The sequence below is a fragment of the Pongo abelii genome, chromosome 3 (assembly GCF_028885655.2).
Source record: "Pongo abelii isolate AG06213 chromosome 3, NHGRI_mPonAbe1-v2.0_pri, whole genome shotgun sequence".
Lineage (NCBI taxonomy): Eukaryota > Metazoa > Chordata > Mammalia > Primates > Hominidae > Pongo > Pongo abelii.
This window is the reverse complement of record NC_071988.2, coordinates 173,184,140-173,200,684: the sequence shown is the minus strand read 5'-3', so window position 1 is coordinate 173,200,684 and position 16,545 is coordinate 173,184,140. Positions and strand designations below refer to the sequence as shown.

The 16,545-nt window shown below is 42.4% G+C and overlaps 1 protein-coding gene across 17 annotated transcripts in view; it reads left to right on the top strand.

The window, feature by feature from the left end:
* Nucleotides 1–11,495: 11,495 nt before the first annotated feature.
* Nucleotides 11,496–16,545, top strand: part of SH3D19 (SH3 domain containing 19) — a 202,644-nt gene continuing 197,594 nt past the window's right edge. For 3 of the 17 annotated variants that reach the window (XM_054553573.2, XM_054553567.2, XM_054553565.2), the window contains exon 1: nt 11,497–12,022. In XM_054553573.2, coding sequence (XP_054409548.1) covers nt 11,911–12,022 — 112 coding nt within the window. In that variant the 5' untranslated portion in view covers nt 11,497–11,910. Of the gene's footprint in view, nt 12,023–12,084; nt 12,407–16,545 lie in introns of those variants that run through there. The other 14 variants (XM_054553568.2, XM_054553566.2, XM_054553563.2 and 11 more) reach the window with 11 other exon arrangements.

Sequence of the window (16,545 nt, the reverse complement as noted above, 5' to 3'; positions counted from 1 at the left end):
TGAGGCAATAGCAAACTAATACAATGTTTTATACATCAAGGAAGTTTACAGTGTATATGTACACATGTATACATATGTATTTATCATGTGTTCACATGATATGTGCATTTGTCTGTATTCTACTATATGTACTAGAGGAAAAGAAAGGAGAGAGCAATAATTTAAATAGCATGAACAATAACCTTACTTTGATTATCCCATTCAATAAGCTATCAGCAATATCTGACAGAATGCGCTCTCTTCCTGTAACACATTCTTCATGTTGCCTAATGAAAAGCCTCCTTTTTTGGTTCTCCCACCTCACTGGACACTTCTTTTCACGCCTTTGCAGATTTCTCTTTATCTTTCCTAATTCTAAACACTCCTACATACACTACACATACACATTACCTGACATGGTGGCATAAACAAAATATACATACAGTTCTTTACAGGCAATTAAAAGCTATTCAAAGGGCCAGATGCAGTGGCTCATGCCCGTAATCTCAGCACCTTGGGAGGCTGAGGCCGGCAGACCACTTGAGGTCAAGAATTTGAGACCACAAGCCTGACCAACATGATGAAACCCCGTCTCTACTAAAAATACAAAAATTAGCCAGGCATGGTTGCACACACCTGTAATCCCAGCTACTCAGGAGGCTGAGGCAGGAGAATCCCTTGAACCCAGGAGGTAGAGGTTGCAGTGAGCCAAGATAGCGCCAGTGCACTCCAGCCTGGGCAACAGAGCAAGACTCCATCTCAAAAAATAAATAAATAAAAAGCTATTCGAAGGTAATTTTTTGACTATTCCTTGCTTAAGAAGAAATTTTAGTTTATTAGCTTTTCTCATCTAAAATTGGGAGGCACCCAGCTATTTCAGTATGAGGTCAAGAGGAGTAGTGAATTAACCTTGCCTTCACATTGGATTTCTGCATTAGCTGTGAACCTGTGCTGTCCAATATGGTAGCCATCAGTCACATGTAGGGATTTAAATTTAAATTTTAATTAATTAAAAATAAATAAATTTAAAATTTAGCACTTCAGCTGCACTAGCCACATTTCAAGTGTCCCATAGTCAATGCGCTCCTTGCTACCACATTAGACAACACAGATATAGAGCATTGCCATCATCACAGGAAGTTCTATTGGACAATGAAAAGACCTATACCTTTAATTGCCATTTGGTCTGCTCCACTTAAATATCCCAAACTCTTTGCTCTCCCCCAGAGGAGATTTTGCAAAGAAGTGATGTGAAAAGTGCCTTCTTTGGGATCAAATTGTCTGAATTTGAATCCAGCTCTATTGTTTGCAGGCTCTGTGTCCTTAGGAGGGTTACTTGACTTCTTTGTGCCTCAGTTTCCTTTTCTGCAAAGTGGGAATAATCACAGGAACTATCCGTTAAAGTTGTTATGAAGATTAAATGATATAATTTATGTAATGTACTTAAAATAGTACCTAACTCTTAAGTATTGAATAAATTTAGCTATTGTGTTTTGTATTAGCATTATTTTAGAGACCAAATTGGGATTCATCGCACTTCATTTATCTGAAGATTCATGACATTTATTAATTCTGGACCATTTTCAGTCATTATCTTTTCAAATGTTGCCTTTCCTCAGTTCTTTTCTCTTTTCCATTCTAGAATTCTGGTTGGACCTTCATTGTACCTTATCATTATATCTCTATAACTCTTATGTCAGTTTCCTTTTCTGTAAGATGATGATACAAACAGTATCTACCTCATGGAGTTTTTGTTAGGATTAAGTGAGTTGAGCTATGTAAAACACTTAGAATGGCATCATATGTGTGCCAGCTATTATTGACACTCTGGTTTAGCTCCTTATTTATTTTTGGCCCTTGGAGATTTCCCTCAATTCATTAGAGAAATTTTGTAATAATTTAGTCCACTCCATAAGATCAAAAGTTATTCTAGACTCTTTTTTTTTTATTTTTAAAAGACAGAGTCTTGCTCTGTCTCCAGGCTGAAGTGCAGTGGCGCAATCTCGGCTCCCTGCAACCTCCGCCTCCCAGATTCAAGCGATTCCCCTGCCTCAGTCTCCTGCGTAGCTGGGAGTACAGACGTGTGCCACCACTCCCGGCTAATTTTTTGTATTTTAGTAGAGACGGGGTTTCACCAGGTTGGCCAGGATGGTCTTGATCTCCTGACCTTGTGATCTGCCCGCATTGGCCTCCCAAAGTGCTGGGATTACAGGCGTGAGACACTGTGCCTGGCCCAGATTCTCTTTTTGTTGCAAGCGTGACATACACGGTTTCTATTGTTTGGTACACTTTCTTTCCCTCTTAGCTCCCTTCATGACTGTTTAAAACAGAATTTAATGTCTGTATTACTTTGAATTATATTAAGTATGTAACAGAAAACCCAAAATAACCATATCTTTAAAAAGTAGAAATTTCTTTTTTTCCCCCATAAATGAAGCCTAGAAGTATGAGGTCCATAGCAGATATGCCTTCTCCATAATCATCAAGAGTCCAGTCTTTTTTCAGTTTCTCAACATTTGGCCGCCTTCTTGTGATCCAAGATGACTGCTCTGGTTCCAGCCACTACATCCAAATTCTAGTCAACAGAGGAAAGGGCTAAAGAAGGAATGCCTCTTCCCTTCAATACATTCCTGTAAAGTCATATGTACCATTTCCTACTGGCCAGAACATAATCACATGGCCATGCATAATGCAATGGGACACTGGAGAATGTTGTCTCTATTCTTGACCGCCAAATGCCAAGGAGATAACAGATATTGGGGGAAACTAGCAGTTGTTGCCACAATGCCTCTTCTGTGTTCCCTCTAAGAGTGTATATCCTCCCTATCTTGTTCACCTCTGGGGTGAATGACTTGGCCTGGTTTACCTGGGGCTTTTATGGAGTTAGCACTGAAAGTCTTGTGTCTCAAAACCTCCCAAACACACATCAGTCCTGGGCAAACTGGGATGATTGGTCACCCTGCATCTACCATGGATCTTATCCATGGTAGATCTTAAGGACAGATCTGTGTCTATTCACTGTTATATCTTTAGTATCTCACACAGGGCTGCACGTACAGGATGTATTCAATAAATAGCAAATACTTAACGTGGTGCTTTTATACGCCAGGAGCTGTTCTAAGGGATTTATGTATATATCATGAGTTGAATTTTGTTCCCCCAATATTCCTATGTTAATGTCCCAGTACCTCAGAAGGTGACCCTATTTGGTATAGGGTTGCTGTCAATGTGATTATTTAGGATAAAGTCATACTGAAATGGGTGGGGCCCTAGTCCCATATGACTAGTGTCTATATAAACAGGGGAAATTTGGATGCAGAGACAAGCATGCAGGGAGAACGTCATGTGAAGATTTGAGTTATGCTGCCAAAAGCCAAGGACCTACCAGAAGCTAGAAGAGAAGCCTGGAACAGATCCTTCCTCAGAGTCTTCAGAGGGAACAGGACCCTCCCAGCACATTGATCTTGGACGTGTAGTCTCCAGAACTATGAGACAATAAATATCGGTTGTTTAAGCCACTCAGTTAGTGGTACTTTGTTATGGCAGCCTCAGCAAACCAATACAGTATATTAACTCATTTTAATCTTTACAATTTTCTTGTGAGATAGCTATTATTATTATTATCCTCATTTTACAGATGAAGAAATTAAGGCACACAGCAGTTAAGAAAACCAAAGAGTGCCAAGGAGGCATAAAGAGGAAGTGGTAAAGGCAAACTGAAAGGAAGGGAAGAAGAAAGGGGAAAATCTTGAAGTTAAAAGATGGACAGGAATAAAGAGAAAGAAAGAAAAATAGTGAAGGAAAAGGATTAAAATTTGACCTGACATGACTTTCTAAGAACATTAGAAGCTCTAAGTCACTATGTAAACCATTAACATTTTTTTTTTCAGATGTGTCATTAACATTTTCTTTTTCAGATGAGTCTGAATAACTCTTCAAAATGAAGGAATAAGGAAATGCTCCCTCGTTTTTGACACTTGCAGGTGTTGTATTATATTTAGAACCTGAAGCTACAGCTCTTAAGAGCCCTGGTCTTGATTTTGCAATATACGGTTCATTTTTATTTGAGGGGAAGGACTAATAATAACTTGTTTTATGAATGTAACTTTAAGAAGTTTAGAATTTATGTTCACATGCTTTATAGATTTGTTTTTGATGGGTGAAATAACACTTACTTTAAAAAGTTTTGGCTGGGTGTGGTGGCTCATGCCTGTAATCCCAGCACTTTGGGAAGCCGAGGCAGGCGGATCATGAGGTCAGGAGTTTGAGACCAACCTGGCCAACATGGTGAAACTCTGTCTCTACTAAAAATACAAAAATCAGCAAGGCCTGGTGGCGTGCGCCTGTAGTCCCAGCTACTCAGGAGGTTGAGGCAGGAGAATCACTTGAACCTGGGAAGTGGAGGTTGCAGTGAGCCAAGACCGTGCCACTGCACTCCAGCCTGGGCAACAGAGCGAGATTCCATCTAAAAAAAAAAAAATGTTTTATATGTTATACTTCTTACCTCTGGTTTATATATGTGTATTCCTGCTGAAGGCATAAATGAAATGCAAAGTCAGAGGTAATACCCTGAGAATATGGAGCTTAATCTTCCAGAATGCAGTATACACATTGTATCAGAGACCTATACATGATACTGTATCTCCAATCAGAATCTGTAAATCTGGGATCAGAGGGGTGGACCCAGGATTGGCTGCAGTTACAGTCACTCCCAATGGCCTACTGGGGATGTCTTGCTTCCAGGGCTCCATAGGGTTAGAGGTCCTGTTGCCAGCAGGGGCACATGCTCACCAGAGGACTCAGCAAAGGTCCAATTGATTACAAACTATGGATGCCATCTGGGCACTGAGTTTCTTGTGGCTAGGGGCCAGCAGGTAAGAAGACTGACCATCTTGGCAGAAATAATAACTCTGATCAACAGTGGAAGGTAAGACTGATCTTACACAATGGGAACAGGAGACATGTGTGTGGAACTCAAGATGACCCATTTGGGTGCTTCTTGGGTGTTGGTTCTCCCTTGATAGATCATAACTGTGAACAGACAAGTGAAGCAACTCCTACCTGAGAAGGATATGGTCACTAGGGGCTAAGAAAACTCAATAATGAATGTTTGAGTCATACCACTAGATAAGCCATCAAGACCAGCACAGGTGGTGGCTGGGGGGCAAGAGGAATTTAGATGGAGTGTGGAGAAGGGAGACTATACTGGAGGCCCTGAGACCAACTGTGGTGATGGTGGGTAACCTGAGCTATTCCCTGAACATGTATGGAAAAGTAGATTTGCATGATACAAGGAATAGATCTGCATGACAGCTGAGGCAGACACCAAAGCTAGGGACTGTCAGCATACTGACATAGCATTACCATATCCAGCATACCTGGGCAGCAAGGCTTTGTTGGAGGAAGATTTGAGTGGCACATCTCTTTGTGTCTCCCAGTGTCTGCCTCAGCTTTCATGCAGTCTAAGTCAATGATTCAGCAAGGTGGTGATTCAAGGGCCCACCCATTTACATTAAAAGTGGAATTCTGATCTTTATTCTAGAGCTTCCTGTTGGACTAGCAGAGGCTTTGTCAGGTCTGCATAGTGGTATGACAGTTCCCCTTGACCAATCTTTCTGTCTCCCTTGCTCCTTTCACAGGTGTTACCCTCTAAACTTTTGTAATATAACTCTCTTTCAGCCTACTGATTCCTAGAGAATCCCAAACCAGCACATGCTGCATGGCAAACAATCACAAAACGTCACTGATATGAAACAGTAAGCACTTCTTACCACATGCAAGTTTACACGCCAGGTGGCAGTGGTTTTAGTCTTAGTTGGGTCACTCAGGTGTCTGTGGTCATTTGTTGGTTAGATAAGCATTTCTGTTGATCTTAACTGGGTTCTTTCACGTGTTTGGGGGTTGGTTGGCTGCATGCTGGTCTAAATGGCCTCAACTGGGACAACTGGCCTTTCCTTCACGTAGTGTTGCATTCTTTAGTTGGCTCACGTTGGCTTGATCACATGGTGGTAGAAGGCATCTGATATGCTTTGGCTCTATGTCCCACCCAAATCTCGTGTTAAATTGTAATCTCCAATGTTGAGGGGGAAGGACCTGGTGGGAGGTGATTGGATCTTGGGGGCAGATTTCCCCCTTGCTGTTCTCGTGATAGTGAGTTCTCATGAGATTTGGTTGTTTGAAAGTGTGTAGCACTTCCCTCTTCATCCATCTCTCTCTCTCTCTCTGTCTCTCTCTCTCTCTCTATCTATCTCCCTCTCCTGCTGGCCATGTGAAGATATACTTGCTTCCCATTCACCTTCTGCCATGATTTTAAGTTTCCTGGGGCCTCCCCAGCCATGCTTCCTGTACAGCCTGCAGAACTGTGAGTCAATTAAATCTCTTTTCTTATAAATTATCCAGTCTCAGTAGTTCCTTATAGCAATGTAAGAGAACAGACTAATACATCATCCAAGAGAACAAACTGAAGCAAACAAGGCCTCTTGAGGTCTAGACTTGGAATTCACACACTGTCTTTTCTGCCATATTCTATTCGGCCAAAGCAAATCCCAGGGCTAGCTTGGCTTCATGGATACAGGGAACCCTGTTTTTTTGTGTTTACTTTTTAGAGTCAGGGTCTCACTCAGCTACCTAGGCTAGAGCGCAGTGGTACAATCATAGCTCATTGCAGCCTCAAACTCCTAGGCTCAAGTGATCCTCCTGCCTCAGCCTCCTGAGTAGCTGGAATTTGGAACCACTTCTTGATGAAGAAGATGCAAATGTACATTAGAAATATATAAATAGAGGGAGGCATAAAGATTTTGGAACAGTTTTGCAATAATCTGCCACAGGGAGAATTTCCTAATGTGGACAGACAGAACTATAGTGGACAAACAGAAACTATGGACAAACAGCACTGAACAAACAGAAACTATAGCTATCTCAATCTATTATACTGTACTTTTAGCTTTTCATTTATTTATTTATTATTTTTAATATAAGTTCTCAGTCTGTCACCCAGGCTGGAGTGCAGTGGCATAATTATAGCTCATTGCAGCCTCCAACTCCTGGGCTCAAGCAGTCAGTCTCCCAACTCAGCCTCTTGAGTAGCTGGGACTACAAGCACATGTCATCAGGCCCAACTAATTTTTTCTTTTTTAAATAGAGATGGGATCTCACTATGTTGCCCAGTCTGGCCTTGAACTCCTGCCCTTAAGCAATCCTTCTACCTTGTCCTCCCAAAGCATTGGGATTACAGGTGTGAGCCATGGAACCCAGCCTGCTTTTATTTTTTTTAAATGAAAAATTAAAAGCAAATAGAAAATATGGAGAATAATACAATAACCACTCATGGACTCACTCTCCTACTTTAATATACCTTAAAATTCTGTTATGTGAAGAGCTAAAACTTTGGAGATGCTGTAGTTTTAAAATCCATTGTATATCCCTGTCCTTCCTTCTTTTTTCTCCATTGAAGACTTCAACTGAAAACTTTTAACTCCAGATAGTTACTTTTTAAGTTAAAAGCCTTGAGACTCATGCCTTCTGGTGATTCAGCAAGAGAAAATTGGAATTATATTCATTCAGTCATTAAACAAATATTTATTGTGCTTCTATTTGCTAAACACTGCACCACATATATATTTATATAGTATATTCTTATTTTTTGTAGTGTTCTATTTGCAGACCATTTTGCTTCAGGTAAGATTATATATCTAAAGTGAGAAACCAAGAACATTGTCCTTTAAAATGGGGGCCCTTTTTCAATATCTCTTACAAAAAATTTTTATACCTTCAAGCTTTGAGGGTGAATCTTATTTTACTCTTAGGATGTAAATTTTCATTCCAAGTTTCTTATCACTTTCCTTCTATGGGTTTGGTTCTTGTTGTGTCACTTGGGTGGGTAGGATGTTTGAGCATGTTTATTTAGTTACTAGTTGGCCGCAGCACCTTTGGTTTGCTTTCATATAATTACATTGTTCTGGCTTGTAAATTCTATCTGGTTTCTCTTCCTCAATATGATGACTTCAGAGTGCAGTCCTCTCCCTGGTTTGTTTTCTGTGCTTTTATAGTGAGCTAGTTATATCTTTTTAAAAAACAGCTTTATTGAGATATAATTCATGTACCAAAAACGTATCCCTTAGTATATTTACAAAATTGTGCAACCACCACCACTTCTGATTTTAGGATATTCTGATCACCTCAAAAAGAAACCTTATACCCATTGGCCATCACTTACCATTCTCCCCTCCCCTGGCAACCACTAACCTACATTTTGTTTCCATGGATTAGCCTATTCTAGACATTTCATATAAACAAGATCATAGGAATCTTTTGTCTCTGGCTTCTTTAACTTGGCATAATGTTTTCAAAGTTCATCTTTTTTTTTTTTTTTTTTTTTGAGACAGAGTTTCACTCTTGTTGCTTAGGCTGGAGTGCAATGGCGGGATCTCAGCTCACTGCAACCTCTGCCTCTTGGTTTCAAGTGATTCTCCTACCTCAGCCTCCCGAGTAGCTGGGATTACAGGCATGCGTCACCGTGCTTGGCTAATTTTTTGTATTTTTAGTAGAGATGGGGTTTCACCATGTTGGCCATGGTTGGCCAGGCAGGTCTGGAACTCCTGACCTCAGGTGATCCACCTGCCTTAGCCTCCCAAAGTGCTAGGATTACAGACATGAGCCACTGTACCCAGCCTAATTGGGTTTTTAAACAACTATTGTTGTTTTTTATATGTTCTGAATATAAGGTCCTTATTAGATATATGATTTGAAAGTATGTTCTCCCCTTCTGTCTTTTCACTTTATTAATCGTGTCCTTTGAAACATGAAAGTTTTAAATTTTGCTAAGTCCAATTTATTTTTTCTTCTAATATTTATGTATTTTGATATCATATCTAAAAAATTATTTTTTAAACCATGGTCACAGAGATCTAATCCTGTGTTTTCTTTGAAGAGTTTTATAGTTCTAGTTCTTACATTTAGGTCTATGATCCATTTTGAGTTAATTTTTGCATATGGGATGAGATAGGGGCTCAAATTCATTCATATGCATGTGGATATCCAGTTGTAAAGACAATTCCTTCCCTGTTGAATTATGTTGGCAACCTGTCCAAAGTTATATCTTTATTGAAGAACTTACCAAGTTTTGTCTCGTTCTGTGTAAACTGGATAGACCTTCCTCTCTCATTGGAGGACAGGGAACATGTTTTGTTCTTCTGCAATGAGAAGACATATGTGAAAAGCACCTACCATAGGATGTGATCATGGATATTTCTTTCCATCTTTTGAGTCTCCCCACAGCACCTAGCGTGGTAATTGGCACACAACAGTTACCATAAATGTTTGTTAATTGTAGAGTGGGCTTGGGCATGCACCACCCAACCACCACAAAAATGTGGATTCCCAAAGCTCTAATTGGCTGGGAAACCCAAAACAACTTTCACGCCTTTCCAAATTAAGACTCAATGGCCAGGCTCAGTGGCTCACACCTGTAATCCAGCACTTTGGGAGGCTGAGGTGGGTGGATCACGAGGTCCGAAGTTTGAGACCAGCTTGGCCAACATGGTAAAACCCCGTCTGTACTAAAAATACAAAAATTAGCCGGATGTGGTGGTGCATGTCTGTAATCCCAGCTACTCGGGAGGCTGAGGTAGGAGAATCCCTTGAACCCGGCAGGCATAGGTTGCAGTGAGCCGAGATCGCGCCACTGCACTCCAGCCTTGGCAATAGAGTGAGACTCTAGTCTCAAAAAAAAAAAAAAATTAAGACTCAATGACAGTAGAAACTGACTCCAATGGCTTAATGAAATGGTGCTGTTGGTCAAGGTAGGGATTTCTAAATTATTCATCCTTGAAGGGAAGTGACAAATAAGGTTTCACTTACCAAACATTTAAAACAACCCTAAAGGTCCAGAACCTTTGTTTTGTTGTTGTTGGCTTAATTTCCAGTTCTCTAAGTGTCTACTTATTTAATCGCTTATGCAGTAATAAAGTTTTAACTTGTGGATTTGACCTCAATTCCACAGAATCGATTGTGGTTCTTATCTGCTTAAAAGCGGAAAGATTTTCTCAGGCGGCAACAGCCACTATTGAAAAGGCGAAGAAACAGCACTCAGGTGTGGCAGGCAATTCTATTTTCAGTGACCCTTTTCTCCCTTTCTTTTTCTCTCCTACCTGCTGAACATTAGGAGCTCTCGGTAATCTCTCAGAAATAGAGCAAGAAGCCAAAGATAAAGGCCTGTTCATCACACTCAGGAATTTCCTAAGGTTTCATGTCCAGGTAATATTTCTGCCTGCTACTTGGGTATCTTTTGGTGAAATTCCAGAATCTGTTCCTCTGTGTGTGAAAGTAGGTACGTGCACCTACTGAACCTAAGATGTGTATTGTGCAGGTACACACAACTTTGGTTACACGGTTCTTTCCAGCTTTGAAAAACTTTCTCAGGGGTAGCTCACACAGCTAAGTGCTTCAAATTACAGTTTCTGACTCCAGAGCCAGTGCTCTCTCCACTTCCCCTAGTTGCCTCTCTACAAATAATCACGTATGGGTCTCTTTAACACATTTTCATCCTGTTCTTCTAGGAATTGTAGCCATATCCTAGCCCTAAACGAACTGGAATACAGTGAGGCTTGATTTATTATTAAACATTTTTATTAGACTTTTTTTTTTTTTTTTTTTGAGACGGACTCTCGCTCTGTCGCCCAGGCTGGAGTGCAGTGGTGCGATCTCCGCTCACTGCAAGCTCCGCCTCCTGGGTTCACGCCAGTCTCCTGCCTCAGCCTCCCGAGTAGCTGGGACTACAGGGGCCCGCCACCACGCCCGGCTAATTTTTTTTTTGTATTTTTAGTAAAGACAGGGTTTCACTGTGTTAGCCAGGATGGTCTCGATATCCTGACCTCGTGATCTACCCGCCTCGACCTCCCAAAGTGCTGGGATTACAGGTGTGAGCCACGGCGCCCGGTCTTACTAGACTATTTTTAAGAACAGTTTTAGGTTCACAGCAAAATTGAACTAAAGGTACAGAGATTTCCCATGTACCCCCTGCTCCCACACATGCATAGCCTCCCCCATTATCAACATCCCCCACCAGAGTGCCACAGTTGCTACAACTGATGAACCCACATTGACACCTCATAATCACCCAAAGTCTATAGTTTACATTGGGGTTCACCCTTGGTTTTGTACATTCTATAGGCTTAGACAAATGCATCCGCTATTACAGAATCATACGCATAGTAGTTTCACTGCCCTAAAAATCCTCTGTGCTCCAGCAAGGCTAGATTTTTAAGGGCGAAAAGAGAGGGAAAGAAAAAAGTGTGCATCGCAGAGGCTCGACCCAACTCCAAGCCAAGTTTGTTCCAAAGTTCAGCAGCTCCCAGCTGTCCCATCTCTCCCAGTTCCGCCCCGGTCGGGTTCCTCCTCTTTTTGTTTAAGTGTCAAACAAATGGGTTTCCTGTTGACACTGGAATATCGTGAAAAGGCAGGAAGAGGCCAGGCCACCTCCTCTTTCCCCTCTTCCTATCCCTTTTATTTATTTTGCACACGTTTGTTTGGGTCGAGCTGGTGTTTCCAGCGTGTGTGGCTGTGGGGCGGCCTTAGGGGCCGATAACCCCTCCCTGAGGAGGCGAGGCCAGGCCCGAACCCGCCCGATCCGCGGTGGAGCCGTACGGGGCGGGGAAGGCAAAGAGGAAGGGGGAAGAGAGCGGGAGTGGGAGTGGGAAAGGCCAGGGATTAAGAGGCCGCCGGGACGCCGCAAGGAGGCGGGGAATCGGCTCGGCCCGCGCCCTGCCGCTGCCGGGCCGGCTGCAGGTGGAGTTCGCGGAGGTGGCCATTTCCACAGCCGCGGCCGACGCCTCCTCTCCGGGAGCCGCCTTCCCCCCGGCCCGAGGGCGGTGGCGTGGGGCGCCGGGGCCGCAGCTCGCCGGCCATCCCGCGGCTGTGCCCCGCGCCTCGCCCATGGCTGAGGGCCGGCGGCGGGAGGACGAGGAGGAAGAGCTACGCGAGCGCCGCGAACTTGGTGGCCAGCGCCGCGCCCGGGGCCGTGCGCTCTCGGGCCACTCGGCCGCAGGTGAGAGGCGTGGGGGACGGGGCGGCGGGGACCCAGAGCTGCGCGCTCTGGGGCCGCTCGGGTCCTGCCCCACACAGCGGCAGCACCTTCACGCGCCGGGATGGGACCGGCTTCTTTAACTCTCTGAGGCCAGACTCGGGGAGGGTGGCCTTTCCATCGCCATCCTCACTTTCCGGCCGAGCCTGAGGAAATTCAGACCCGTCTTTAACTGCTAGTGGTCGTACAGCTGAAACTCCAAATTTTCCGTGCACACTAAATCCAGGAGCTGCTGGCCTGGGACTTGTGGCCTGGTTGATGACTTATCTCTGGATGAGTCAGAGGCCAGTGGCCGTCTCGGTGGACAACGACACCTTCCGAGGGATTTGCCTGCGCCGCCGCAGCCAGGTCAGAGCACGTGCTCATAACTGAGTCAAGTCCTGTTTCGGCGTCCCTTGCACTTCGGACCTGTGACCCCCTCCCTCCCCCAGCCGCCGAGCTCACCAGTTTTCTGTAGGACTTGTTTTCGTTAGTTGTGAGACCCTCCCCCACGCAAAGAGAAGTCCAGAATATAGCATTCCAAAAGGCCATTCATTTGGGCTGAGAATCATTTTCGGGCCTATAACTACTTTTATGATACTGTGTTTTGGGTACACAAAAACGGCACGGATCAAATAGTTTGGCGCATTAGTGAAAGAGTGAATAAGTGTAGATCCACACCCCTTCCCTCTTCCCGGGCGGCTTTTCAATCAAACATAATAGAGAGGAAATTCTTTGGCCTTTGGTTCCAACTGGGTAATCCGCGTTATCTGAAAACAAGAGGGAAGAACAAACCTAGGGGGACTGGCAACAAAAGGGAGACAGGGAAGTGAGAGAGTCGGAGGAGAACGATTCACTGACAGCCTCGTTATAAAGTGGAATATAGCGAATATTCCATGAAGTGGAGAAGCTTTTCTGTGTGACTCCCTTAACCACTAAGAGAAAGTTGGAAAAATAGAGAAGATATTGTATCCGTGCGGAACAAATGGAAGGTAGAAAGTAGGATGAAAGGAAAACTTGAGAAGAACATCTTGAAGAAATAGTCAATTTAATGCCCTTGGTAGAATCTTGGAACCATAAAAATAATTCTCCATGCTCATTACTGCAACTTTTCATCAAAATAAGGCATTTGGCTGTCTGTATGAACACCAGTTTTGAACATAATTGGTTATTTTGTTCAGTGTAAACCCGGACCTAGTGAAATAATGAATAGTTGCTGGATATAAGTGAATATTTCTTGCAAGAGTACAATGAAGAAACTTTACAAAGATATACCGCCATGTCTGACCTATGAATTTAAACAGGGTAGGCCACCTTAGATTCCTGTTACCTTCAGCAGAAAGCTTCACTCTCACTTACAAGAGACTGTATAGTGAAGACCTGTTTTGGAGTTCAGACTAGATGTGATCCAGATGTGTGTTTATCATTTAGTTGCAATATGTGTATTTATTGCAGAGCTGGTGGAAATGACATTTTGTAATTAGTTTTCACCAGTTCCCTAATTTCCCAAGGCTGACAAAGGCTTTTCTATGTTCTTTGATAATATTTTGCTGAGACATGACATTGTGTACTTTTTGCATTCAGTAATCGGTGTTTGTAGTTTTCTAACCATTTATATGCCCTTTTTTCATTAAAGAGTGTGAGGACGATGTTATGGAATGAGTAAGAGGGTTAACCTTTCAATTTTTGGATTTATTCCTTTTAGAAGAAATTGTTTAATAGTTTACATTTCTTTACAAGCTGAGCTCCACTTTCCCCTTATTAGTTAACATGTTTTTCAGACACTAACACATTCCTTACCAAGCTTGGGCATTTGTTAGTTATGTCTGTGCTAGATGTTGCTCTCCTCCAAGTGAGAGGGTATGAACTGACGCAGAAGCTTCATGTTTTTTCTGCATCATTTCAGTTTTTCACTTTTCCTGTTCTCAGTGCTCCCTCCTTCCCTTATCATTTTACAACCTAAAGAGTTTCCTTTTCTCTGATCTCACCTAGCTTGATAACCATAAACCTGGGGTTTATAGACTTAAGGTGGTCTGTGAACTCTTCCATCTCTCCCTGCTAAATTTTGGAGTGGTTGTGTAAGTGCATTTATTTATTTTTGCAACTTACATACAGAAGAACATACAAAATTTGTAAATTATAAAGTAAAAACTCTTGTAACTCATGCTCAAGTCAAGATATAGGATATAGTCAGTTCCTTAGAAATGGATTCCCATTCCCTCTTAGACTTAGCCTCCTCTCTCCCCTAGATGTAACCATTTTTTTAACCTTTGTGATTATTATTTCCTTTTTATTCTGTACAGTTTTACCATACACATATACATCTCTATAAAATATTGTTTAGTTTTACCTTTTTAAAATCATTTAAGTGGAATCATCCTGTATTTTATCAACCCAGCCAAAAGCAAGTAATGACTTGAGATTATGAAATGTCTGGAATGAGTTCTTTTCATTCAAAGGCCAAGAGCCCCAGGCAGATTCTGAGCACAGGACAGTCCTTGTAGGGCATCCTTAGGAAATAAATGTGTGTGTGTGTGTTTTTAAAATGATGTTAAGAAAATTGGGTTTGATTAATCACAATTTTATTTTACAACAAAGAATGATAGTTGATCTGGTGCTCACCTTCTTTATAAAATGTATTTATGTTTCCCAGCTTTTAAAGTAATAAAATATCTTCAGCATGATTCTAAAATAAATAAAAAGCTCAGTTGATTTTTTTTTTTTTTTTTTTTTTTTGCAGAATTATAGGCAGTCAAGTACTGAGGTCAATTCAGTAAAGGTTAATTTTTTTTTTTTTTTTTTAGGCAGAGTCTCGCTCTGTTCCCCAGGCTGGAGTCTAGTGGCGTGGTCATGGCTCACTGCAACCTTCACCTCCCAGGTTCAAGCGATTCTCATGCCTCAGCCTCCAGAGTGGCTGGGATTACAAATGTGCACCACCATGCTTGGCTAATTTTTGTATTTTTAGTGGAGACGGGGTTTCACCATGTTGGCCAGGGTGGTCTCGAACTCCTCCCACCTCAGCCTCCCAAAGTGCTGGGATTACAGGTGTGAGAGCCACTGCACCTGGCCAGTGAAGGTTAATTCTGTAGCAGCTCATGATGCATGAGATTAATAAGCAGATATAGGAAAGTAAATGGGGAGCAGAGAGTATTCCGTTGTTTGGGTTTCATGTGCTGAGGCTAAGGTGTCATAAATCTGGCACTATGTGAAATATTTACTGTTGATGGTGGTATCCAAGATCCTTAATTGCCTGACCTGACAGAGAGTGGTAATATGAAAGCTAGACACAACACCTGAATTCTTGGGGGTGTCTTACTAGTCCACCAAATGCCCATTACAAACAAGGAAGAGAGGATGTGGGTACACTAATCCAGTGATTCTCAAACTTTTGCCACATGTATCAGAATTGCCTGAAGGCCTTGTACACACTCAGTATCTGATCACTTGGTCTGGGATAGGGCCTGATAATTTTCGTTTTTGACACATTCTCAGATAACATTTATGTTGCTGGTTCAAAGGGATGATGCACTTTGCAAACTCCATGTAATTAAGAGAGAAATCACACCCCAACACTGATTGTTAAATTCTAAGAAATAGTTCCTTTGGCTAATTTGTCCTTTTTAGTAGATCAGATGAAAACCCATGAGATAAACATGGAGATTTCCGCAGACTAACTTATAGGACTTAGTTTCCATTGTGGGTTTTCTTGGTAGCTTAAAGGATTTCATGGTTGATTTATACAGCCTGGCATTTGTGATCAACTTCATTTTTGTTTCTTGGTTTTTTTCTTTCTGTTATTGATTGCATATTCTTCATCTCTATCTGCACAACTGAGATTGGTGTGTTAGTGCCACTGTGTTAGTGTTAGTTAGTGCTAGCCAAGGGCAAGAAGTGGAGGGTGGGGGGGAATAGGCAGATGAGATTGGGTGACCAACTCTTCCCAGTTTCCCAGGACTGTTCCAGCTTTTAAAACTGAAAGTCCCCCATTCATGGAAACTCCTCAGTCCCAGGCAAATCAAGGATAGTCAGCTTAGTGGAAGGATAGCTTGGGTGGGGGAAGAAGGGAGGATAAAGGCTACCGATAATGTTATTTATACTAACATCCCTGCTTTAGTCCAGGTGCTTTTTTCACTCAACATTAAGTTTGTAAGATTTATTTGTATTGTTACATGTAGCTGTGGGTTTTTGTTTGTTTGTTTTGAGACAGAGTCTTGCTCTGTTGCCCAGGCTGGAGTGCTGTGGTGTAATCTCGGCACACTGCAACGTCCGCCTCCTGGATTCAAGTGATTTCTCCTGCCTCAGCCTCCCAAGTAGATGGGACTACAGGTGCATGCCACCACGCCCAGCTAATTTTTGTATTTTTAGTAGAGGCGGGGTTTTGCCATATTGCCCAGGCTGGTCTCAAACTCCTGACCTCAGGTGATCTGCCTGCCTTGGCCTCCCAAAGTGCTGGGATTACAAGTGTGAGCCACTGGGCCCCGCTGGTTTTTTTGTTTTCATTGTATAAA